The following is a 24,154-nucleotide window of genomic DNA, read 5'->3' on the forward strand; positions in this document are numbered from 1 at the left end:
GGGTCAGGCACTCACCTCCTTCTCTCACCCTCCCCCCACTCCTGCCAGGACGTGCAGCGGAGGCTGAGTCCCCCCTGACCCCACGCCGTCTACGTAAGGCCTCCCCACTCTGGTCAAAGGCCAGGCCTTGAGTCCCTACGGTTGTGAGCTGCAAACCTTAATTATCCTGAATACTAGTCAAGGCGATGGACTGAACCCGTGTCTCACTTCGTGTCTTCCCAAGCCCCCGCCAATCGTGCAGCGAAGGGATCGTACGCCGCAGACACAGCAGCACGGTGCTGAGCCCGGGGAGAGGATGCGCGCCTGGCAACGCACTTGGCAGGTCCCAGCGGACAACAAGAACCGGCCTCGTTCACGCGGCAGGCGTCTCCAGGGCTCCAACGGCAGTGGTCATCCTCTCCCACTCCAGGAGGATCTCCGAACTGGACCCCAGATAGAGCTGGGGGCCTGGGTCCCACTTCACACGCAGAGATCAAGGGGACATACACACACACACAACACACACACACACACACACTGCTCGCTGGGAGACGCCTGCCCACGTGGCACCTAGAACACAGGGAGCAGACTTTTCTCCACTTGGCGAGAGAACAGAAGAGGTTCTCTGGGGCTCTTACCAGCCCAAGAGGAAAAGCCCTGAAGACCCTGGCTTCCAGGGTTTCCAACAAATGGCTCCTTGAGGATCAAAGTCACACCCCGTGCCCCGTCCCCGCCCCATGCTCTGAGCTTCCAATCTGCTCTTGAGCTGAACGGAGGAACCTAACCCGGGGTTGCTGGACATCTGAGGAAGAGGCCAAAACGAACAGAAAAAACAACCGTGGAAGGAAAGAGAACATACAGGGAGAAAATTAAAAACAAATTTAATATCCTCAGGGAGATAAGATAAGTAATCACCAAACACACACAGGCTACAACAAAAAAAAGGACATTACCAAAAAAGTGAGCTCTCGGAAATTTATAACATGATGATGGCAAAGAGGAAGAATAAAGTTGAGGAACTCTCTCAGGGAGTAGAGCAAAAAGACAAAGGATGGAAAATAAGGAGGAAAGAAACATATACAACCTCCAGAGGGCCAAGCTCCAGAGGCTATTCCAGAAAGACGGACCAGAGAAAGTGCAGGTGAGAAGAATCCACAGGTGAGAGCGGGCCTCTGCATCCAAGGCCCCCCCTTTATGAGCTGGGTGGTCCAGGGCAAGTTACCCAACCTTTCTGTGCCCCAGCCTCCTTATCCCGAAAATGTGAATAATGGTACTTAGTTTACTGGGTTATTACGAGGATTCAAATAAGTAGTCCCTGCAAAGTGCTAAGAACCAAGCTGGTACATATCATGACCTCAGTAAGCGAAAGCCATGGGCAGCTCCTCTTTCACACATACACGCCACACACGACCTGTCACCAAATTTTATTGGCTCGTCCTTCAAGCGCCCTCATGACCAGACCAGCCTTACCATCTCCGCCACCACCGCTCGCGCACCAGCACCTCCCAGGCTTCGCAGATGCTGCCTGGCCCTTGGCCGCCCCTCCTCCCTTCTGTCCTGTCTCCGGGCCACAGCACAGGTGACCCTCAAGACACCTAAGTCCCACCACGTCACTCCTTTGCTAGATACCCCGAGTAAAAGCCAAGTCTCCCACGACCAAGAAGGCTCCACACCATCATCTCCTGACGACGCTCACTACCTCTGCTCCTCCACGCGCCGGACGGCCTCACCGGACACACTCCCCCTCTCGTTCTCGCGGAGGTCTGCTTGGCCACCCGAACACCTGGACCACACCCCCTCCTGTCTACGTCCATCCTGGGGCAGTACTTCTTCCTTAGCACTCATCCCGTTGCCATATTGAAATGCTCTTTTCCACGCTGTTTCACGAGCACAGGATTGTTGTCTGTTGTTGTTGTTTGTTCACTTATGTTCCCAACGAGAGCCCAGTGTGAGGCTGGCACTCAGTGTTTATTGAATGAAAAGAACAGAAACTTTCCCAGAACTCAAAGACCTGAGCTTCCAGATTGAAAGACTCCACCAAATGCCCAGGAAAATCATCGCAAACTTTCCGACCCCGGGAACAGAGAGAGAAGATTCGCTCAGCCTGCAGAGGTCAAACTTCTCGACAGCAACGTGGGCAAGAGGAAGGCAACTGGCAAACGCTGCCCAACCTAGAACTTATTCCCAAACCATCAGGCAAGTCTGAAGGTAGAGTAAGAGCACTTCCAGGCTCTCAAGGTCTAAAATCATCTTGCCTTCCAGGCATCCACGCTCCTTAAAGCGACTGCAGGATCTGCACCACCGGAGCAGGGAGAGCACAGGATCCCGAGGTCAGATGTGACACCCGGATGGAGCAAAGGTGCCCAGGAGGGGTCACACTGCGGGGTAGACCACCGACAGACGAGTAGATGGTAGTGTCCTCGGGGAAATGGGTGCCAAATGGCTAGGAAGGAGTTGGAGAAGAATCAGTGAAACGGAGCAGGACCCTAGGGTCCTTCCCCCCATGTCCTCAGCCTGCCTTTTGCCTGTGGAAAAACTTTAGGCAAAGAATAAGTTTAATCAGAGAAGTGAGAAAACACAGAAACAGAGAAAAGCGGTCAAACAGGACAAGACAATAGCTTAGTCATTAAGCATAGTCAAGGCCCTTTAGTTCCTCCTCAAGGGCCACAGATCGTATTCTGAGCCACGTCCTGGGAGCCGTCTTGTAGACACTGAAACCCGTCTTGTAGACACTGAAACCCCACCAGGTGGGAGAAGTGAACTGCATGACGACCAGGCTGCAGCCATGACACAAGCTGCCACAGTTCCGAGAACCGGCCTCAAGGAAACGGGAACCAACCGACCCTGGAACTGAAGACTAACTGCACTTAATCAAGACGACGCTGGTCAGAGCACCGCATGGCCGACATCAAGATGCCTGTCAGAGCTGCCTGTGCTGTTTCTGCGTGTAGCCGCCTCCCTCCACCTATAGAAGCCCTTGCCCCCCGTCAGGGGTGCGTCGGCCTCTGGACACGAGTTCACCCTCCCCCCACCCCGGCTGCCGGCATCCAAAATAAAGCAAACTTTCCTTTCCACCAACCCGGACTCTTTATTGGCTTTTGCACAGCGGGCAGCTGGACCCCACTTTTGGTTACATCAGCAGTAGATACAAAGGAAGCGAAGCTCTGGATGTGTGTGTGTGATGTGTGTGTGTGTGTGTGTGTGTGCGCATGCGGGGGCATATTCAGCTTTAGCAAACACAGAGGCAAAACCGGATATATCATTTAGAAACACGGGGCTTCAAGAGTCTGGAGAAGTGGGGAGGCCCGGGATGGGAGCTGCTGATTCTTTCAGAAGCCATTTACAATCCTTCAAAATGGTTAAAAGTTAATTTTCGAAAGATACACGGACTTCCAAACTTTCCAACGTCACCTATGAAAATTTTTCTTTCACAGCGCTTACCTATCAAAATGTGATGGTGACAGATGTTGGTACCTTGGATCCCAGGTGGAAAAACAGGCAAGAATTGAAGTACTTTGAAATAGTTTTATTGGCTTATAAGACCTTTGCATATAAAAAAAATACCCAAAACACTATGCAGTATTAAATCACAATTACATTTTTTTACCAACTGAAACTACCCAGAATATCCATTTTTTAAAGGAAAAAAACCCTACAGAACTGAATTCTGAAATGACATTATGACTTAAATACTATGACAAGATAGGTCATCCCTCGTAACGTTAATTCATTGCACAAAGCTGCCAGACCGTTTCATGAGCATAACGTCGCACAGAGTGCAAACGAACACAATTTAGACGCCACACGTTCAGCTGAAGGAACCGCGCCCCCCCCCGCAGGAACGCTTACGCCGCTGGCACGAAAGGTCGGCCTGCTGTGATTCCCGCCAGGCCGCCCACCCGGCGATCCGGGGCCTCCCCCGCCCGGCCCAGCCTCCGAGTCAGCACCGCCGCTGCTTAAAGAAATCCACGCCCCTCAGTTCTTCGGGCAGGTAGTCCTGGTCCACGGGCTCGCTGTGCGCGGGGTTGTACTTGTAGCCCTGGCCGTAGCCTAGGTCCTTCATGAGCCTGGTGGGCGCGTTGCGCAGGTGCAGCGGGACGGGGGGCAGCGGCCCCTGGTGGCTCCGCAGGCAGGCCTTGACGTTGCTGTAGGCGCTGTACACCTCGACAGACTTCGGGGCTCGGGCCAAGTAGACGACGCACTGGGCCAGGAGCACCTGGGCGAGAGGGCACCGCGGTCACGGCGGCGCCGCCTCTGGTTAGTTCTGAGAAGAGCCCCCCGCCCCCATCCCCGCCCCCAGGCTTTTACTCCCCCGCTTTGCCCACAGTCTGGATCACCTAGGACGGAAAGAAGACATTCCTGCTTGAGGCGAGAGGCTGAACCAGACCACTGGTTTTCTTTTCTTTTCTTTTTTTTTAAACTGAAAGAACTTTTTATTATATGAAATTTTTCTTGAAACCCGAATACATAAAGCTAAGCAGGAGCTGCTCTGTTTGTGGGTGAACTTGCAGAGATTTCCTGTTCGGCTCCTCTGACACTTCCATCCCCAGGAAACCCTGGGCACCTCCTCGGCACTCAGGACTCCCCCAGTTTGAACACATGACCCTGCTGACACCCGAGGTCCCCTCTCTAGAGTCTTAAGCTTCTAAGATGCAAGTGAGAAAGCCAAGCAGCTTCTTCAGTGGCCCAGGCACCCATGGTGAGGGACCACGAAGGGACACAGCGTGAGAGCAAGGGACCGATTTGCAAAGAACGGGGCGGGTTCCCTTACCTCGCACTCGGGCATGCCTATAAAGTGACAGCCTTGGTAGGCAGCAACTGCTTGTGTTAATGCAGACGGGTCGGCCAGACCTGCCACACACACAGAGACAAAGGCACGTGTAAGTCATAACGCACACCCCCATCCTGACCCATCACTGCCTGCAGACTTGGACCAAAAAATCCACTCAGCAGAATCTGATCTCGTTAGCTTACTGGAAATATTTACTGAGTGGTTACTGCGCAGTGTCAAGAACTGTCTCCTCATGGATAAAAACTCTGCATCTGGTAGGAAAAACAGGAGACTACGTACAACCCACGTAAGGAGGAGAGGCCATGGAGACAGTCACAAGGATGGACACATTAAAAGCAGAACATCTACTAATACCAAAGAAAGGTAAATCTTTCTGGTCGTTTTCTTTAAATAGTGTCCAGAATCTTCCATCTCTTTCTCAGGAGCTGCCTGATGGAACCAGAACACCTGACTGCAAAGCAAATTTAAAATGTTTCTTTTATTTCAACACAGGCACCTCAGAGATATTGTGGGTTTGGTTCTAGACCACTGCAATAAAGCGAATACGGCAATAAAGCAAGTCGCATGAAATCTTTGGTTTCCCAGTGCGTATAAAGGTTATGTTTACACTCTACCGTCACCAACAGCATTATGTCTAAAAATACTTTATTGCTAAAAAAATGCTAACCATCATCTGAGCCTTCAGTGAGCCAATCTTTTTGTAGTAGTGGCATCAAAGATGACTTATCACTATCTCCATAACAAAAATATAACGGAGACGAAGAAGTGTGAAATATCATGAGAATTACCGAAGTGCGACAGAGACACCACGGGAGCAGCTGCTGTGGGAAAAAGGGTGCTGCCAGACCCGCTTGACGCAGGGTTGCCGCAAACCTTCACTTTGTAAAAAACGCACTGTCTGTGACATGCAGCAAAGTGCAGATGATATGAGGGGGCCTGTCCTCCTGCGCGGTCCCCACCGCGGAGGAAGCAGGAAACGGTGACTCTGGGAGACCAACACCCCGAGCACACCCCCCAGGAAGAAGCGGCTGTGCTCACCCTGACCCTCCTCCTCCTCCTCACCTGCCCCGCACGGAGCCAGGAGGTTCCCAGGCCGAAAGGCAGCAGCACCCCTGGGACCCGGGCCCCCCGTCACTCACCCACGTCCTCGCTGGCAAACCTCACGAGCCGCCGGGCCACGTACAGCGGGTCCTCGCCCCCCTCCAGCATGCGCCCCAGCCAGTAGAGGGAGGCGCTCGGGTCCGAGCCCCGCATGGACTTGTGCAGCGCGGAGGCGCAGCTGTAATGCTCCTCTCCTGGACACCAAAGGGTACCGCTCAGCCTCGGCGGGACGCGGGACCCGCCGCTCACACGCCATCCGGGCCGCGCGCTGCTCTGCCCCGGCCGACTTCAAGGAAGCCTGCACTGGTGAGGGGCCCGGGAAGCCCTGAGGAGAGCGAGGTTTGACAGCTGCCCTCCAGCTGCCCGGCGACCGGTGTGGGACGCCGAGCCTGGATGTGGGCAGGAGGGCTGGCAGCGCAGGCTCGGCCAACCCGCGGACACGGAGGGCGCAGGAGAGCTCCCCTCCGCTCGCCTCGTCAACTGTGAGCGACGAGACGGCCCTGAGCCTCCCCCGCTGCAAAGGTCCTTGGCTCTCACGCTTTTACTACGTCCACGATGAAGGTAACACGGTCGAGGCCACGGGCTCTGGAGCCAGGCGGCCTGGGTTTAAATGCCAAGCGCACCGGCCATGTGACCGTGGGCAAGTCTGACTGCGTCTGTGTCTTGGTTCCTCATCTGTAAAATGGGTGCAAGACCAGCTAGCTCACGGGGCTGACTAATAACGTTCGCCAGGCACAGAGCAAGCCCTGTAGGAACATGCATGGTTAGATATTCTATGCTAGCTTCTATTTTTGCTTTTATCATACACCACTTTATAGCCTAGAATTCCACACTATTTGTGTAGAACCTCCACCTCAATGCAGGGCAGAGAACTTTTCTCATTTGGAAACCTCTTCACTCTGACACAGAAATATCTGAGCTATCTACCAAATCCCACAGGTGGGTAACTATATGCTAGATGACATGAAAAGAAATAATTAAAATCCTGGGGGTGGCGCTCTTTGTCTCAGCAGAGCTACAAAAAAGGCCAAGAGTACCAGCGAGCAGGTTCCCAGGGTGAGGCCTCTATCACCATATTGATGGAACAAAGCCTGTGAGAGGACGATTCTCTGGGATCTGAAGTGCCTTTGTGTCCGTCGACCCACTGTGGGTGGGGATGTGACAGCGGGGGCGGCACGAAGGGGAAGGCTTCTAGAACGTGCGGGTTCTCAAGGCCTGGCCCAGGCGGGCAGCACACAGCTGCGGAGAACAGGGGTCCCCGTCCTGTGTGGCTCCCCCTGATGGAACGTGACCCCGAGAGGCCGGAACCAGCGTGTGCGTGTGTGTGTGCGCGTGTGCGTGTGCGTGTGTGTGCACGTGTGCGTGTGTGTGCGCACGTGTGCGTGTGTGTGCGCGTGTGTGCACGTGTGCGTGTGTGTGCGCACGTGTGCGTGTGTGTGCACGTGTGCGTGTGTGTGCGCGCGTGCGTGTGTGCACGTGTGCGTGTGTGTGTGCGCGTGTGCGTGTGTGCGTGCGCGTGTGCACGTGTGTGTGCGCGTGTGCGTGTGTGCGCACGTGTGCGTGTGTGTGTGCGCGTGTGCGTGTGTGTGCACGCACATATGTGCTGCAGGGGTGAGGCTGGTGACCGTGGGGTGGGCTGGCGTGCAGGCAGCACCAACACGGGGGAAGGTCCTGTCCTCGGAATCCGTCAGACTTGGATTTGAGGATGAGTTTTAGCACTTGCTTTGTGAACTTAGGCTTTGCCATCTGTAAAGTGGGGTAACATTAATAGTTACCTACCGCCTAAGGTTGTTTTGAAAATTACAAAACAAACTTCCACGTTAGCTACCATTATGTTAGATGGCAGCTCTCTGGTTTTTAGCTGACGGTCTGATGACACGTGAGAGCAGTTCCAGTGGGTCCCGTCAGAATGAAGCATCACCTTAGGACAACCACAAGGGAGAAAGACCAGAGCCCCCAGAAACAACGGGAGTCCAGCACGTGGGCGTTATCTCTACCTCTGGAAATTTTACATTTCGTTCACATCTCCAATCCTTGCACTTGGCCAAAGCGAAGCAATGCTCTACACCCAGAATGTTTTACTGTTCAGATTTGCTGAGCATCCATACAACTTCGGGGCACAAAGTGCTGGGGGCTGAGATGCCTGGGCTGCATCGGGACGTAGACAGGAGCGGCCGTGACAGGCTTCCAGCATGTCCTTAGTGCCCCCAGTCGGCTGAGGCGCTTCCCAGGGGTCACACGGCCCGCTCGGTGCCCTCATCAGGAGGCTGTGCCCGGAACCAGTCATTGCCAAACTTCCCCCACGCCCCGCCCCGGCCAGCAGGAGGAGCTTCCATCACCAAGAAGCATCTGGAAACACTGCAGACACGGCACGCAGAGTGACAGCTCGAGCCATCAGCTTCCTTTCAAAGGTGTAGAAATCTACTCCGGCTCCTGCCGTGTGACTGCCGAGAATCACACAGACCCAAGTCTACCCTACAGCCTCATCTGCAGCAGACTCTCTTCAGCACCCGCGTCTTTTATAAAAAGACACAAACGTGCTGTGCTTACGACATTTAATATTGCCAGGTCAGGAATTTAATAAAAGCTGGTATCATATTTGGTACCTGTAAATACGGTTCTATGAAAACAGATACATACACACGTCAACTTTAATTTTTTAAAAAACTACTATGAAATAAAAGCACCAAGTTCGATGTAAACTTAATTTTTCGCAGAAACTCTAAGAATTAAGGATTCTACCTCTCACTGAGTTACTGGAATCAGAGGCGCAGCCAACTTCCCGCAGTCTCACACCCGCTCTCATCAGGGCCATCCTGCTCTGCACCCGAGCAATCGGGAAGCAGGCCTGCGACACGGGGCTCTGGGCGGGAGGCGCCTCTATGACCGACGCGGAGCTGCCCGGGGGCCGCATGGCTCGGGTGGTCACTCACCTGCTCGGTCGTACAGGATGTGAGAGCGCTGGAGGCCTTCCTTCACGTCGCCCTCGGTGACCAGCACGCGGCTGGGAGGGTAGCTCTGCCCGCTCTTCTTCCCGAATCCCTTCCTGGTGCTCAGCCTGGCCAGCACCGCCAGCTGCAGCCCGTTCAGTCCGGCCCGCGCGTCCCCGTCGCTCAGGCGGGCCAGCGTGTCCACCGCCTTGTCCTCTATGAGCACGGAGGGCCTGCAACACCACCGGGAGCGTGTCACACTCACGGGACACGCTCACCCCGCAGCGCTCTGTGACCTTCTGTCCCCGCAAGGCCACTAACGAGCCACCCGAGGTTCCAGCCTCTGCCCTGGACCCCAAACCACTGTGTTAAAGCGGGTCCACGGTGTCACGTGGGTGGGCATCAAGACTGAGAACTGCCTCGCCCTGGAGTCGCGAGGTGATTTCACTGGATGCTCTGCCCTCTGCATCTGCGGGTTCCGCATCCACGGATTCAACCGGCCTCGGATGGAAAACGTCAGGGGGAAAGATTCCAGATAGTTCCAAAAGGCACAGCTTGAATCTGCTGCACACCAACAACTATTTACAAAGCACTCACGACATATTTACAACGATCTACGTGTCATTTACATTGTGTTAGGTATCATAAGTCCTCTAGAGATGATCTGAAGTGTACGGATGTGCTCGGGTCCTATGCAAACACTGTGCCGTTTTACGGAAGGGGCCCGAGCGTCCGCCACCCTCGGATTTTGGTATCTGTTGGGGCAGGGGCCCTGGAACCATTCCCCCGCAGACACTGAGTGACAACTGCATAAGCACACACATGCCCCTTATTTTACAAACAACCCACCAGGTCCCCAATCCCTCTGGGCACAGCAGGACCCAGAAGCAGGCCTCTGGGATTTAGGCCTGGGGCACACTGCCATGGGGGTACTAAGCCCATGCGGACCTTCGTAAAGGAGGTCTAACTGTGACTCCTTTTCGAGCCTAACTGAACTACTTTTCCTATTCCCAGTCTAGTTACACGAGATACGTGACACGTTTAGTTACATAGAGAGGTCTTATTTTTTCCAGCTAGGTGCCAGCTGCACGTGTGCAAAGCAGAAAATAATCGTCCAAAGTTACGGCTCACCCATGTCATCGTCAACCTTCATCAGCTGCTTGGAAAACAACTCCTAGGCAGTCACTGGGCTGGGCCAAGGCGGGGAGTGGGACGTGGCCACACAAGGGGCCCAGCTTGTCTACGGAGGTCCACGCAGAGTTCCTGACCACACACCCACCCCCCACCTCGCTTTGGGGAACAGCCTGAACGACCCCAATCTGCACCTCACTCCCTGACGATCCCAAACCACTGCTCTCACCCACCTCCCTGCTCCCTCACCGAAGCCAAGGCTTCCAGGGACCGCCTCCCACCCCAGGGATTAGCTGCGCTGTGAACGACTCTTCCAGGACTCCTGACAGCCGCCTGGGCCCCAGAGCTGTGGAAAGAGCCTACAGGCCCACCCTCATCCCTTCCTGATCAGACACCACACACCCCGAGGCCGCCTCACTGGCTCTTTGTAAAGCTGACGGCCCGTTTCTGAAGCAGATTTTTGATGATTTGGAAAAAACTAGACAACCCACACTAAAGAGAACGTGTTGCACAGGCCCACGTCAGAGGGGGTGTGGCAGCCCAGGTACGCCTAAGAGGAGGGTAGTCGGGGCTTGGTGACGGCACATCGTGTGTGCACGCGTGTGTGTATACGTGTGTGCATGTGTATGTGTGTACACATGTGTATATGTGTACTTGTATACGTGTATGTGTACGTGTGTGTACACGCGTGTGTGTATACACGTGTGTGTGTGTTTGGGGGGGGGCAGAGAGACCCAAACGGCCTGAACATCTCATCTCAGAACTACTAAAAGCAATGCTTTCCATCCCCTTGGAAGGCTTCCTAGCAACAAAGAGCCCGCAGGGCCATCTGCAGGAGGAAAGCGATGGAGCCAGAGCCCTGGGTGAGCGTCACCTGGAGCGGGCCATTTGGTGGTGACACGCCGTCTCTCCATCCCCCCGCCACTGCCGGGGCCGCGAGGATGGGAATTACGTTTCATTCTTCACGCCCAGTGCCTGGCGGACATCAGGCACTCCACATCTGCACAACGAATGGACTAACTTCAATTGTCCCACAATCTCAGAGTGAAACGTGTATTTTTAAACATGGTGACATCTGGAAAGTACAAAAAAAACAAAAACATAAAAACCCCTTATCTGCACCACCTAGAGAACAACAGCTGCCAGGTCATGTGCTGAATTTCCTCTATGGGCCATCCACCCACGTCACTATCAACCTCACTGAACCTGGGTGGTGTGGCCTGGGGTTCCGGACATACTGGGTGGCAGGTAGAACCTTCTGAACATCTCGTGAATTTCTATCCTATAAATATCCAGTCTAGTTTTTAAAACAAAATTGGGGTCATACCATATAGCGTTTGCAACCTTACTAACAAAAAATATAATTCTGAAATACAAGCAAGTTACTCAGAACTCTGAATATTACTTTTTCACCAAATGGGATTATAAAAAATGCAAACACTAGCGACAAAGGGGTGACGTCACCTGTTGCTCTGCCACCTGCAGGTCAGGGCTCTGGTGCACGTACCTCCCTCCTGTGTGACGGTCCGCCGGAGGCACCGAGAGGCGTGAAGTGCTTGGGGGCAGAGAACAGACAGGTGGGTGCTCTCCCAGCCCAGTCCTCCCGCGCTGCCACGCCTCCTCACGGGCCTCGCTCGTGATGAGAGAAGCCGACGAGCAGACTGTGATTAGCCTTTAAAACTGGGGATGGGTTCTGCGTGGTGGAAAAGGAAATCCTTCCTTCGCTGTTTAGACTCTTAACCAAAGTCCACACCATTCCACCATCATCCCGTCCGTCAGGCCTGGAGTCGGGGGGACGGGAGGGCGCCCACCCCGGCCCCCAGTGCTCCACACCCCCTTCCACGCGAGCCACACTCCAATTTCAGCCCCGTCCAAAATGAGTCTTTTTAAACACAAACAAATCTGTCAGCACCTGGGCTCCACTAGCCAAGGTGCCGCTCGGGACGGTCACACGCTAAGTCTCTGTTGGGAACTTGCCGCCAGGATTGCTGCACAGGACGCGGCCGGAGGTCCCGGCCCCCACCAGCCCATCCCGACCCCCGCCGCCGCCAGCCAGCTTCTGAAGAGGAATAAACGCGCCAAAACACCTTGAGATCTCAGGAGAGGGAACGGAGGAGGGTCATGCGAGAACAGAGGCAGGGACGCGGGCACCGCCCTTGGCAAAACTCCGCGACAAACAGCCTCTGCTGCACAGATCACGTGGACAGCACTCCGGCCCCAGAGAGTTTAAGGCTATTGTAAAACGGAAGCGTCCACTTTTACAACGTTTCTCATTTGGAAGTAACTTTCCAAAGTCATAGAAGAATTAACTGAGGCACAAGCTACCTTGGGGACAGAGTGCCTGAAATTGCACAGCATCCCACAGAGAAATCAGCAGTAGACAGTGAATTATATCGTTATACTGTGATTTTAAAAACTGTCCCATAATAAGGGAAAAAATGGTTTAAGTGCACTGGGAAAGATCACATTCCAAAGTAATGAGACCCAGAGAGGGAGGAAGTGACAGCCTCGTCCTCTAGCTGGAGAGCAGCATGTGGTCTGAGCCGGAACCTGGGTGCGTGCGGCAAGGCCAGCTCCCTCCTTCCCCCTTTCCTTCCAAGGCCTGCATCTTTCTGCACCTTGTTTTCCTGCTATCTAGAGGATTCTATGGCTGGATGTCTAAGCTGCAGGAGGAGTGAAGTAAGTGAAAACGCGCCTGTTATTTCATGCAGAACAGAAGCACATACATGGCTCGGTTAACCGCTCCCTGAATGACAAAACAACGCTCTGTGACTCTCTCTAAGGAAAAGGAACACTCCACGGTCAGGGTCACAAGAGCGACGTGTATCACGTTACAGAGAACTTTCCTAAAATCCAGGTGTGTGGCTCTCAGCACAGATTTACCGACTCCACAGCCTGCAGGGCCTGACCCCGGGCACATGCCTTTTCAAACTGTATCCCTGGTAAGTGTAACACGCAGATCTGGTCAAAAGACACAACTGCTAAATTACGGATGGAAGCCTTTGGTTCCTAATCCTTTACAAATTAATACAGTCTGCCTGGACACGAAGAAGCACAGAGAAAGGTTAGAATGTTAGTACTCCCCAGTAGCACTTTCACTCAGTACCAAGGAGGTACTAAGTAACTCCTTGAACTTCAGGCTCCTTCTTCCAACTGGGTTAGAAGCACACTTTCAAAATCCAGCTCCATCATTCAAGCTGTGTGATCTGGGGCACATGACTCGGCCTTTTTGTGTCTCAGCCTCCTGAGCAAATGACCTGTGACGTCTCCCAACTTAACTTCTCGTCAGAACTGCTAACAAGCAGACCCACGAATTAAGCCTGATACTCTTCCCTCTGCCTGCTGCTCTGGTCCTCATTCCACTTAAACTACAGCACGGCAGTGATGGCGCGAGGGAACAACCTGACAGTCATCCCACAGAATATTGACGTGAATAAAATAAATAAATTACCCTAAAGAAAAACGTGGGATAGAAAGTTGTAGACATATAACGACAACCAGTACATGCACGAAAAACACACACGCAAAAGTCAGGATTTTTCTCCCTCTCAATTTCCCTTTATCACTCGCTTCCGTGAGTCTGCAGTGGACGTGCTGCTTGGAGGAAAGCCGGAGTGGGCGCGCAGAGCGGGCAGCAGCCCTGCAGACCCCGGCGCACGCCCCGCACGTAGAGGCCCCTCCTGGAGCTCCCACCGCGGGTGGCGGTCCCGCCTCAGCTCTACCCTAAAGCCACACGACCTGGTGCCGATAGGGTCCTCGGCCGTGTCCAGGGCTCTCACGAGGCACCGCATAGCTCCTCCTGCGTCCAAGACAGGAGCGAGCGGCGGAGGCCGGACACACGGGGAGGGGCAGCTGAAACCTAAGCCCTGAGCCTAAAATTTGCTCTGTGCTTTAATCCTCACAGAAGAGCGGCTCCAGAGCAGTGGGGGTGAGGGTGGAGGTACCAGCCTCCCAGCGGATGGGCCTCGGCCCCCGGCATTACGGCTGCTGACGCGGGACCCTGGGGCAGCTGAGGAATACGCCCTAATACAAACACGGGAAAACCTCTGACCCAAGTAACCCAGCCAATCATCCACGATACACAGCCCGTGCACCACGCAGCTCTCACGATACAGAAAGATCACCAAGAGGAAAGGGATGGCCTTTAATGCATCATTTTCAGTTAAAATTTCTTTACTTTCACGGAACTGAGTTTGACTTCTACTAGAGTGCTCAAAAATCATCCTAAAAAGACTAAAGGAGTTTCATGGTAATGTTTATATTAATTCTTAGTGTCTTAAAAAGTAAAAAAACTGCAGGAACAGGAAATTAGAATCTGAGCATAAACTTCGAAAGATTCGTAAGTCTATCCTGTGAAGAAAACAATCAATAAGCCTTCTCATGGTCGGTCTTCTAAGCCTTGAAAAAAAAGTGTGCTAGGAAAAGACCCACATCTGTCAGCACAAAAGCAAACACCCAAGTACTAAAGTAAGGGGCTAAGCAGTTAAAGCTGGAAAAACTACAGATAAGCCCACGATGGGCTCTAACTCGCATGTGAAAAGCCAGGAACCGGCTGCAGAGACAGAGCCAGCCTGTCTGCCTGTCTGTAACCCAGCACTTCCCTCCTCCGTCCCCGTCTCTCCTAGAAGGACGTTTCTCCATCCTGCCCCTCCAGCCCCAGCCGGGGATTCTCCGGGAGGTGCCGCCCCAGGGCCCTGCCGGGGTCGGAGTCACTTACTCAGAACCGCTGTTGCTGCCGTGGCTCAGAGGGTCGGCAGGGCGGCTGGAGTCCAGGACGTGGATCCCCAGGGAGTTGATCGCCCGCATCAAGACAGTCACCACAGCCTCCACTGGAAGCTTCTCGAGAACGATAACCCGGCAGCGGCTCAGAAGAGCAGCGTTGACCTGGAAGGAGGGGTTCTCCGTGGTCGCCCCAATCAGCGTGATGGTTCCACACTCCACGTGAGGAAGGAACGTGTCCTGATCGTGGAGGAAAACAAAAGAAATTGACCCCAGTCGACAACCTGCAGGATCCTGGGTAAGTCGGCTGTTCCTACCTTCTCCTAATTCTGAGTTCAGGATTAGGTTAGGAACTTAGACTGCTCACTGCGAGTCCTGATGTTTAAACATTTATGAAAATTGGAAGCTTGACCCAAAGTGGTTTTTCTGATATGTATGGCTCAGAGATATACCAACAATTTCATTTAGCAAATAGAGGAAGCATTTTCTGGTCAGCAAAAAAAACGCTAATAAAAAGTGAGGACACAGGCATAAAGGAGAAGGGCTGAGGGTCTAGGCTTCTGCAGACGCAGAGCTATCATCACCCCCAGCCCCGAGCATTATGCAGCGACCTCACGGGCTTTACACTCACGTCAGCATTCACAAGGACCAAAAGAAAGTAGAAAGAAGTGCACATACCTGCTGGGACTTATTGAACCGATGAATCTCGTCAATAAAAAGGATGGTTTTCCTCTTGAAAAAGCGCTTCTCGTTCTGAGCTTGTTTGATGACGTCGCGCACGTCGTTTGTCTTGGCGCTGGTGGCTGACAACGTCACGAACCTCACGCTGTGTTTCTTGCTGTTGTTAGCTATGATGTGGGCCAGCGTGGTCTGCGACAGAGGGCAGAGCGTGGAAGCGGATGAGATGGAGGGACGTGCGCCCAGGCTGGCAGAGCAGCCGCGGCAGCGTCTACCCGCAGCCTGAACGCAGAGGCGCGCTCGGCAGCACACAATCGGAAACGGCGCAGCGCGCTTCCAAATGTGGAGAAGAGTATTACGAAGGAAACAGGAAAGCAGCTGAAAGTTCGGCCGATCCTGATCTCCTCTCCTTCGTGTCTAACCCCATCTGATGCCTTCCTGGGCACGCTAAGATCTCTAGAATCCCTGGAAAGAGCGGCCACCTTGCGGCAGCAGAGCCTGGCGACAGCCGTGACCTCTCCCAGCCAAGAAAACAGCACCACCGACGGGTGAGGCGCAGACCCACGGGGCTGGCTGGGCCACTTCCGGAAGCTCCGCAGGGCAGCTCGGAAGAGGAGAGCCAGCCCTTGAACTGAGAGACCAAGGACGACCCCCACCCCGTGGGACCGTCCACTGGGGACAGAGATGGAACAGCAGCACCGCGACCTGTCAGCGCTTCCCGGGAAGCGATGGAGAGACGCAGGGAAAGCGGTGCTCAGCGCCTGGCGCTTAACGGGTGCTTGATAAACACACACATGCTATTATTAACTTTATTATTACTGCCAGCGGTGAAGTACAGCAGTTACGGATGGAGGTAAAGACAAACGGAAGGCTGTGTCACGAGAGAGGCAAACCTGCTCCTGAATGAGCGGGCTGGGGGCGTTTGACTTTCTGAGAGTCACACAGCACCGTCAGGCACCGCGGCTGCCCCTCAGCGACCCCAGCCTACAGGCCACAGCTGCTCCGCTCGTGGCCGCTGACCACCCACTACCCTGAGCAGCTCGGCCCACTGGCTCTCCTGCCAGGCATCTGCTGTGAGCTCCCCGCCACAGGGGCGTTTTTCTTGCCATCTGCCCCTACGTCCTCCACCTGATTAGCTGTCCTGACCGTCTTAAGAGCTCTAGGGAATGGCTAAGAACGCTACCGCGCAGTGCCATGCTTCCCGAGTCAACTCTGATTGTTTCTGGCTGAAGAAAAGCTCCAGTGCAAACAAGAAGGCACACCACGAGCAGGACACACGCTAAGAACTGGAATAAATGGAGATGTGATTAAGCTGTGGAAGACGAAGCTGGAAAGAAAAACTGGAGAAAAATCGTAAAAGCCCTTGTGCGCTGACGAGTCTGCACCCCACAGCTCTGATGCCGCTTCGCACCTCACCCTGAGCTTTGCTTTTCGCTCACTGGCGCTCCTTCTCCCCCCTTTCCCTGAAGATAAGAAAATATATATTTCAGCACCTCCTCGCTTTCTCTTTTATCCGTCCTAGCTTCTGTCTCCTTAGGGCTCCTTCCCAGTCCCCCCAGCGCTCTTCCAGTGACGCCAACATCCTAAGTGCCCTCCTCTGGGCTTGTGCCAGCCCCTAAGAAAGCACTGGCCACCGAGATGCACCGATGTTGCTTCTTTAAAGGACAAGCCATCCTAAGGACAGTTATGGAAACGGGGGATGAAAGCGGCTCGCAGGGGGAAGGAGTTCTCCCGTCAGTCCTGTTAAGCGAGCGCAGTCTCAAGTTTTGAGGAAGACCCGTCTGTTGAAAAAACCACCGGCTACAAGGAGCCGAAAGCAGCACAACAGAAATTCTACAATTCCCGACTGCAGGCTGCACACCTGACTCCTCCCGCCCCCGGAACAGGACGGACCACGGCTCTGGGCGGCCCGCCGCGAGGGTCCCCCGATTCCCGCGCACCCCCCGCATTCAGACACCTTCACCCTGGAAACGCCCGAAGAGCGCGCCTGCGGCCCGGGGGGCGCTGCGGGGCGAGCGGACGCGCTCACCTTGCCGCAGCCCGGCGGCCCCCACAGGATGATCGAGGGCACCTCGTTGGCCTCGAGCAGCGAGCGCAGCAGCGTCTCGGGCCCCACGGCGCGGCCCTGCCCCACGAAGTCCTGCAGCGCGTCGGGCCGCATCGTGTCGGCCAGCGGCTTCCCCTCCAGCAGCTGCCGCACCTCCTCGGCCGCGGGGGCCCGGGCGTGCGGGCGGCCCCCCGGGGCCTCGAAGGCGGCGGCGGCGTCCGCGTCCCAGCGGCCCGCGTCGTCCTCGCCGTCCGCGTCGCCCGCCGCCTCCTCCTCCTCCGGCGCCTCCGCCTCGTCCCAGCTCCGCGGGGACGCGCTGCCCGCCGCCGCCGCCGCCGGCCGCTGCCCCGCGCCCTTCCCGCCGGGGCTGCCGGGCCGCGCCACCGGGAAGTCGGGGATGAGCCGCGCGCCGCTGGGCGTGGGCGGCGCGTCGTAGCTCTCTCGGCTCTCGGTCTCGCCGCCGTCGTCCGGCTCCTCGGCCTCGCCCTCGCTGCTCTCGGCCGCCGTCGGCGTGGCCGGCTGCTTGAGCGCCGAGCTCTCGGACGGCCGGCGCCGCTTGGCGCGGGGCGGCGCGGGCTCCGCGTGGCCCGCCGGGTGCAGCAGCAGACAGCGGTCCAGGTGCGAGTTGATGTGCGCGGCGGGCATGGTCTGCTGGCACACGGGGCACTGCACCCGGTGCAGCTGCGCCAGGAACGGGTCGTCCTCGGGCCCGCTCACCTCCATGGCGGCCGCCGCGCTAGGCCCCGCGCCGCGCGACCCTCGCTCGGGGAGGCGGCAGGACGCGAGCGGGCCGGCGGAGGGCGCCGCTCATGCCTCACGTCCGGGCTGCCCGCGTCGGCCCGCCCTCGGCCGGCGGCCCCGGCGCCTCGCGCGGCGCGCCGGGAAGCGGAGTCCGCGGCCCCTCGCCCGGCAGCCTCTGGCAACGGCCCGCGCGGCCTGACGGGAAACGTAGTCCGCGGCCGCTCGCAACGGTTTCGCGCGGCCTGTCGGGAAATGTAGTCCACGGAGGTTCGCCTGGCCGCCGTGGGCAACGGCTCGCGCGGCCTGTCGGGAAGTGTAGTCCGTGGACGTTCTCCCGGCTGCAGTGCGTTCCCTTCCGGCCGGGCTCGCGAGAGGCCAGCGGGTTGCGCGTGCGCAGGTCTATCCTCCGTGGACGGGGCGCCGGCGGAGCCGTGGAAACGCGCCGCGGCTGCGCGAGGGGAATGGCTTATCCGCGCGTGGCGGAGGGCAGGGGGCGGAGGGCAGGGGGCGGAGGGCAGGGGGCGGAGGGCAGGGGGCGGAGAAATGGGAGAGACGCGGGACGCGCCGGCGTGGAGCTGTGTGGGGACGGAGCAAAGGGAACACGAAGATCCTCCCGAGTGGGAGTGAGTGTTCGCCTGGGCGGCGGCGGCCAGAAATACGGAAAGAGAACCGCCCGTCCCAGATTGTTGGCCTTTTACCCCAAACGCGCGCTCACACACGTGGTGTCTCACGGCCGTTTTGTAGTTAAACGTTAGAAATGCGCGGGCATCTCGAGGCGGCATTAGGCTCCGCCGCGCGCGCCGCCCCCGGGCCGAGGGACGTCGGGTTGAGACTCGCGAGGGGTCTGGCCTGGGGCGACGGGATGACCGTCTCTGGCACGCGTTCCTGCTTTTCTCTAAACTTCTCCTTCAGAAATGTGCCACAAACCTGCATTTTTGGTATTTAGAAGAAGAAAATAGAAGGGGAATGAAAACGAAAGTGAGACAATTTTAGAAAAGAAGGGACTTTCCTAAATGTTGACGAAACTGGGATGTTTATTTAATCTGCACAAGAACATCTCCTTGGAACTTACTCAAACGCAAACCCCTAAGGGTTAAATGAGCCTCTTCATATGAGGTGATTTTACAAAAAGGAATGCCTCACAAAGAACTACAATTAGGTAAAAGATGGTATAAAAGGAAAGGGCAAAGGAAGTGTTTTTTTCAGTTGATACTGGTTGTGAAGCATGTGTCCCAACCTGCTGGCAAGTGTTGAGAAAACTGAAATCTGACTTTCTGATAGTTTTTCCAACTACGTATGTTAGGCTCAAAAGTAGCATTAGTAGAAAAGGTAAGTAAGAATGAGTTATGGAGTCTTTTATTGTTTGGCCATCATACAATTTGAAATGTACGATCATGAGCTTTTATATAGCCTTTTACTTATCGCCCAGAGCATCCAGCCCCCGAACTTCACAAAAGCAAGTACTTTTGAGAAGAGGTTTGCGGGCGGGGAAAGAAATATTCTCTCCTTGTTTTAGGGTTATTAGCTCGGGCCCTGTGAATTTAACTGACAAAAGACAGATTAAAAAGAAAAACAGACTGTTAACATTTGCAGCGCCCCTACACACGGAGTACCTGGTGATGGGCGGGCTTACGTAGAAATTTATCAAAAGAACAAAACATTTGTAGAGAAGCGACAAGACAAAGGAAAAGGACCTTGAGTTTTTAGGGCGGCAAATTGGGGGAAGGCAAATATATGGGAAACTGATGGGAGACAAGAACTAGTTAGTAAAGTTGGTTATGCAGATTCCTTCAGTGCCACCTCTGGGCTGATGAGGGTCTAGAGTTTTCTCCTGTGATTAACTTCTGCCCTTCCTGGTAGATGGGAGGGGGGGACACAGCTTTGCAAATTTATGTCCTGCTCTTAGGAAGTAGGGAGAGAGCAGAGAGCTTTTCTTGTATCAGCTTAATTGCCTTCAGCTCAATATAATCCTCAGGCCAAACTGGCACGGTTTGGTGCAGCGTATTCTGCTGCCTGTCAGGTTCTAGGGCCGTCCTCAAAATGAGTTGTGAAGGAAAGTATTACTAAATATGGAAATATAATACACTACGTTAATTTTAAACACGTATAGAAATAGATGGACATGTGGTCTCCTCTAACACAAGCAAAATATTTTAAAGTAATGACAACAAACTGGGCAACAACTCTGAAGCTTCCTGAGTCTCTTAATAAATGTAAAGCTTAAAACTTATTTTTTTTAAGAAATAATATATGCTTATTATGGAAAATCTACTCAGAGATTCTCATTGTTGATATTTCAGCACCCTATTCCAGTCTTTTAAAATGCATTTCAAAAAGAAAAATATATCTTAAGACTACACTGTGTATTTACATATAAATGTAATTCTATATCTGTCTTTATTGTTACCTAATATATATTTTCCAAAGTTTTTACTGTAATGGGAAAATATTCATTGCGTAATATGGAGTAAAAGAAGATACAAAACTATATAGTATAGTCCCATTTTATTTTTATACAAGTGTTCTCGTATATATAATATATAAAAGAAAAAATAAGAAAAAGGAAACATCATACGAGAAGACAAAACTCTCCATATACGTATATGTACGTTACTCCTATGGTCTCATACATGAATAAAATCGCACCATTTGGATGGCCTGTGAGGTGAAAGTGCACTGGACCTGCCCTAGAATCTGGGCTTGAGTTGGACATGGTGTGACCTTGGGCGAGCTCCTTCCCCTCCCAGACTCAGCTTCCAAATCTAAGGGGGGAACCGTAATGCCTCCCTCTCAATCTGTTGTGAGAATTAAGTGATCTTATGAATGTAAAGGTGTTTAGTACCGTGCTGAGCACAGAGTAAGCCCTCTATTACTCTGTTTTCCTGAACCCCAGCTCATTCTGCCTGAAGTTCAAAGTTTTCTCCGCTAGATGGTGATGGTAGAAAAATAAAATGAGTAAACCATACCAGCCTCTAACCAGATTTAAACTTTCTTTTGAAATCAGCACAAATACAAGTAAGTGTAAACTCTATTATAAGGTTGCAGTAAATGAGCTCAATGTAAAGCAGTAAACCCTCGGCTTAAATGTCCTCCGTTAATCCCTCACTGCTTTCTTGTCTTCAGCCGGACTTGGCGTTCACTCTGAGCAGTGTAGCCGTCTCTGTCCTCCGCCCCAGAATCACAATTGGGATGACGGATTCCCTGTGTGTGGCTCAACTCTCAGATCAGCCATCTATTCAGTGGCCACAAGAAAAGTCTCAGCCTGGTGCAGGTCCCGAGTGCTGCCGCATAATAAGCCTCCTAGTATTATCGGACCTCAGGCGTCATCTTGCCCCTCGTAATCATACCCAAGGTATGTTGGACATTTTGAGTTCAGTTAATCCCACTATGACGCACATCCCTGCCATCTTTAGTCACCATCCTAAAAGTCAGCCCCACGGTCGTCTGTTCCCCTTCCTGCTTTGGGAATCCTCTTGCCTAACCCAACCTCATATGCCTTTCTTTTCCTGACTTTCCCTTGTGTCCCCTGGAATCTATGCCACGTTTCTTATTAACTTTAGTAAATTGTATACATTTTCTTGCTACTGTAATAAGACCGCCGGATTGTTCTATTTTATTACTGGTCTTACTGGTATAAAAGAAGTGCTTTGACTTTTATAATTTATTTCATATTTGGCTTTTTTGGGGGAAACTCTTCTATTAGTTTTAAGTGATTTTCAATTGATACTTGTAGTACAAAAAGAATACATCTGAACTTTGTCATCAGTTCTTGGCACCGAGCTTCAAAAATCCTTGGAATTTCCTGAGTGACAGGAGAGCCAATGAGGCGACTCCTGGTGGGTCCCCAGAGAGCTTCAGGATGGGAACTGGTCACCAGAAACACCAACCACACAATTAGAGGTTGGAACTTCAGGCCAGCCATCGCTGGGGAGGGGAGGGATGTTGGAGATTGCCTTAAAGCACACGGCCGGTGATTTAATCAGTGGTGCCTACATAGTAGAACCCCAATAAAACCTCCGGACACCAGCGCTGGTGGAGCTTCCTGGTTGGTGAATATAGCGATGGGGGTGGGATGAGCCCTGTCGCCATGCAGAGGGCGTGGAAGCTGCGTCCGGGATCCTCCAGACCTCGTGTTATGTGCATCCTTTGTTAAAAAACTGAAATTTTTTTCAGTGAGTTCTGTGATTTGTTCCAGGGAATTATCAGACCTGAGGGCGGGGGTTGTGGGACCCCCATGTTTGTAGCTGGTTGGTAGGAGTGCTGGTCCCTGAGCCTTGAGGCTGGAGTCTGAAATGGGTCATTATTGTGAGGACTCTGCCCTGATCCATGGGTTCTGATACTAACTCTGGTGGGTGGGCGTCAGAGCAGAATTGAATTGCAGGACACCCAGTTGGTGTCGGAGAGTTGGTATCAGAACAATACTTTTCCTCTTTCCAACACATTTATCTATTATTTTGTTTTCTTTCTGAATTGCATTGGCCAGTACTAGTTATTATTACATTGTTGGAGAAAGCAGGTTTCTTTACCTTATAAAGTGAACAGTGAAGTGACAGAGCCAAAATCCTACTTCAATCCCTGATTTTAAAAAACTTCTAGTAAAATAGAGAAAGATACCTCCTTAACATGATGGTTTTTGTTTTGTTTTGTTTTTCCTCAAACTGGCAGCCACCATTATATTTAATGATGAAAACACTAAAGATATTCGTCGTTTCTTCCCACACTCCTCGCCCTGGAGACCTTTCCAGTCCTTTGCTGCGTCTGGGTTACTACTTACTCTTCAGTTTAGAGAAGTCCTGTTAATTGTCCCTGACCCTCCAGGCTGGTTTGGTCCCTTTGCTTATTCAACGCCTTGTCTGTCCCTTATGACAGATGCCTCGCAGTATTATAACTGCCCATTTGCATGTCTGTTTCCACTGCTGCCCAACTTCCATTATAGGACAGTGCAGGCCCCGTGCCTGACACGTAGGGAGCGCTGGGCTGTGCTTGAATGGGACCAGTAAGTGAAAGCCTTCAGGCAGGCATCAAGTGCAGGCTTGGCCCTTTCCCGTGAGGTTCACAGCAGGAACATTCTGTTTCTTCCAGAGAGACCACCTGAATGGGGCTTTTAGTTACGGAAAGATTAGATGAAGACTTTCTGCCGACATGGAGATATTCAGAGAACCCTTCCATAAAGAGAAAGGGCACTTTTTGGGAGGTGAGACTAAGATGGTCTCCTAGGAACAGTGCAGAATTGCCACTGGGAGGAAAGACTGGCTTGCTTTGGGGAGAGAGGGATTTTTCACGGAAGGAAGAAGAGCAAGTGAAGGGTGAGCCATGACATCCGTTTCCTTCTTGTCCATCAAACTGAATTTGAAAGCCTACGGTGAGAGGGCTGAAGACCAGAAGACGAGCTGACGTCTGGGCAGGGATCTAGATCTGGAGGACCCAGCAGCGCTGCGCTGGAGGGGAGGCGACATCTCCTAGCTCTGCCCTGCCCCGCTCAGACCCTGGTGCTCACACCGAGGCCCCATCAGCAGGGCCGGCGCCCAGGCTTCTTCCAGGAGGGTCTTGACCATGGTCTTCGCCTGGCAGGGCAGGAGGACCCTGCAGACACACGTGAGGACTGCAGCCCACAGAACAGCTTGCAGCACATTTCAGCAACTCTTCGAGGAGTTTCCAGCAATGAGTAGGGGATACACTGGGAGCTGCTAAGCGACTGGTTGGTAGAATGAGGCGAGGGTAAAGAGGATCTCAGAGATGTCGTTAAAGAAGCATATTAAACGTTAATGTGGCGTTCAACAGGTGATCCCGTCTGAACTGTGTAAGTGAAAGAGGAAAAGTGAACCTTGGTTTCCACCTTGCACCACAGGCAAAAATTAATTCAAGATGGCTCATAGGCCTTGATGTAAAAGCTAAAAGTATGAAGCTTCTACAGGGAAACGTGGAAGAATATCTTCATGGCTTTGGGGTACATGAAGATTCCTTAGTGAGGGCATAAACAGCACGGGTCATTAAAAATACACACATGAATATATATATATATATCAATTGAACTGA

At 53.3% G+C, this 24,154-nt stretch overlaps 2 protein-coding genes across 4 annotated transcripts in view; one reads left to right on the forward strand and one right to left on the reverse strand.

Moving 5' to 3' along the window:
- Positions 1-3,490: 3,490 nt before the first annotated feature.
- Positions 3,491-18,301, reverse strand: WRNIP1 (WRN helicase interacting protein 1). Of its 3 annotated transcripts, XM_007174077.3 has the most exons (7): positions 17,360-18,301; positions 15,331-15,522; positions 14,651-14,892; positions 8,806-9,035; positions 5,911-6,066; positions 4,751-4,830; positions 3,491-4,195 (listed from the first exon to the last, which is right to left on the reverse strand). In XM_007174077.3, the coding sequence occupies exons 1-7, from the start codon at positions 18,098-18,100 to the stop codon at positions 3,920-3,922; spliced, it is 1,917 nt and encodes a 638-aa protein (XP_007174139.2). In that variant the 5' UTR covers positions 18,101-18,301; the 3' UTR covers positions 3,491-3,919. The 3 variants fall into 3 exon arrangements, with proteins under 3 accessions (XP_007174139.2, XP_057410656.1, XP_057410657.1); XM_057554673.1 differs by lacking the exon at positions 5,911-6,066; XM_057554674.1 differs by lacking the exons at positions 3,491-4,195; positions 4,751-4,830 and having other exon boundaries at positions 6,062-6,618.
- A 361-nt stretch (positions 18,302-18,662) lies between these two features.
- Positions 18,663-24,154, forward strand: part of MYLK4 (myosin light chain kinase family member 4) — a 93,014-nt gene continuing 87,522 nt past the window's right edge. The window contains exons 1-2 of the mRNA XM_057555680.1: positions 18,663-19,447; positions 21,242-21,470. The gene's annotated coding sequence lies outside the window, so the exon portion shown is untranslated. The remainder of the gene's footprint in view (positions 19,448-21,241; positions 21,471-24,154) is intronic.

This window comes from Balaenoptera acutorostrata, chromosome 10, assembly GCF_949987535.1.
Source record: "Balaenoptera acutorostrata chromosome 10, mBalAcu1.1, whole genome shotgun sequence".
In the NCBI taxonomy this organism is placed as follows: Eukaryota; Metazoa; Chordata; class Mammalia; order Artiodactyla; family Balaenopteridae; genus Balaenoptera; species Balaenoptera acutorostrata.

Coding starts and splice junctions, on each gene's coding strand:
- WRNIP1 (XM_007174077.3), bottom strand. CDS start 18,100: ATGGAGGTGAGCGGGCCCGAGGACGACCCGTTCCTGGCGCAGCTGCAC. Junction 6,067..8,805: donor CATCCTGTACGACCGAGCAG/GTGAGTGACCAC, acceptor TTTGGTGTCCAG/GAGAGGAGCATTACAGCTGC. Junction 4,831..5,910: donor GTTTGCCAGCGAGGACGTGG/GTGAGTGACGGG, acceptor TGTGTGTGGCAG/GTCTGGCCGACCCGTCTGCA.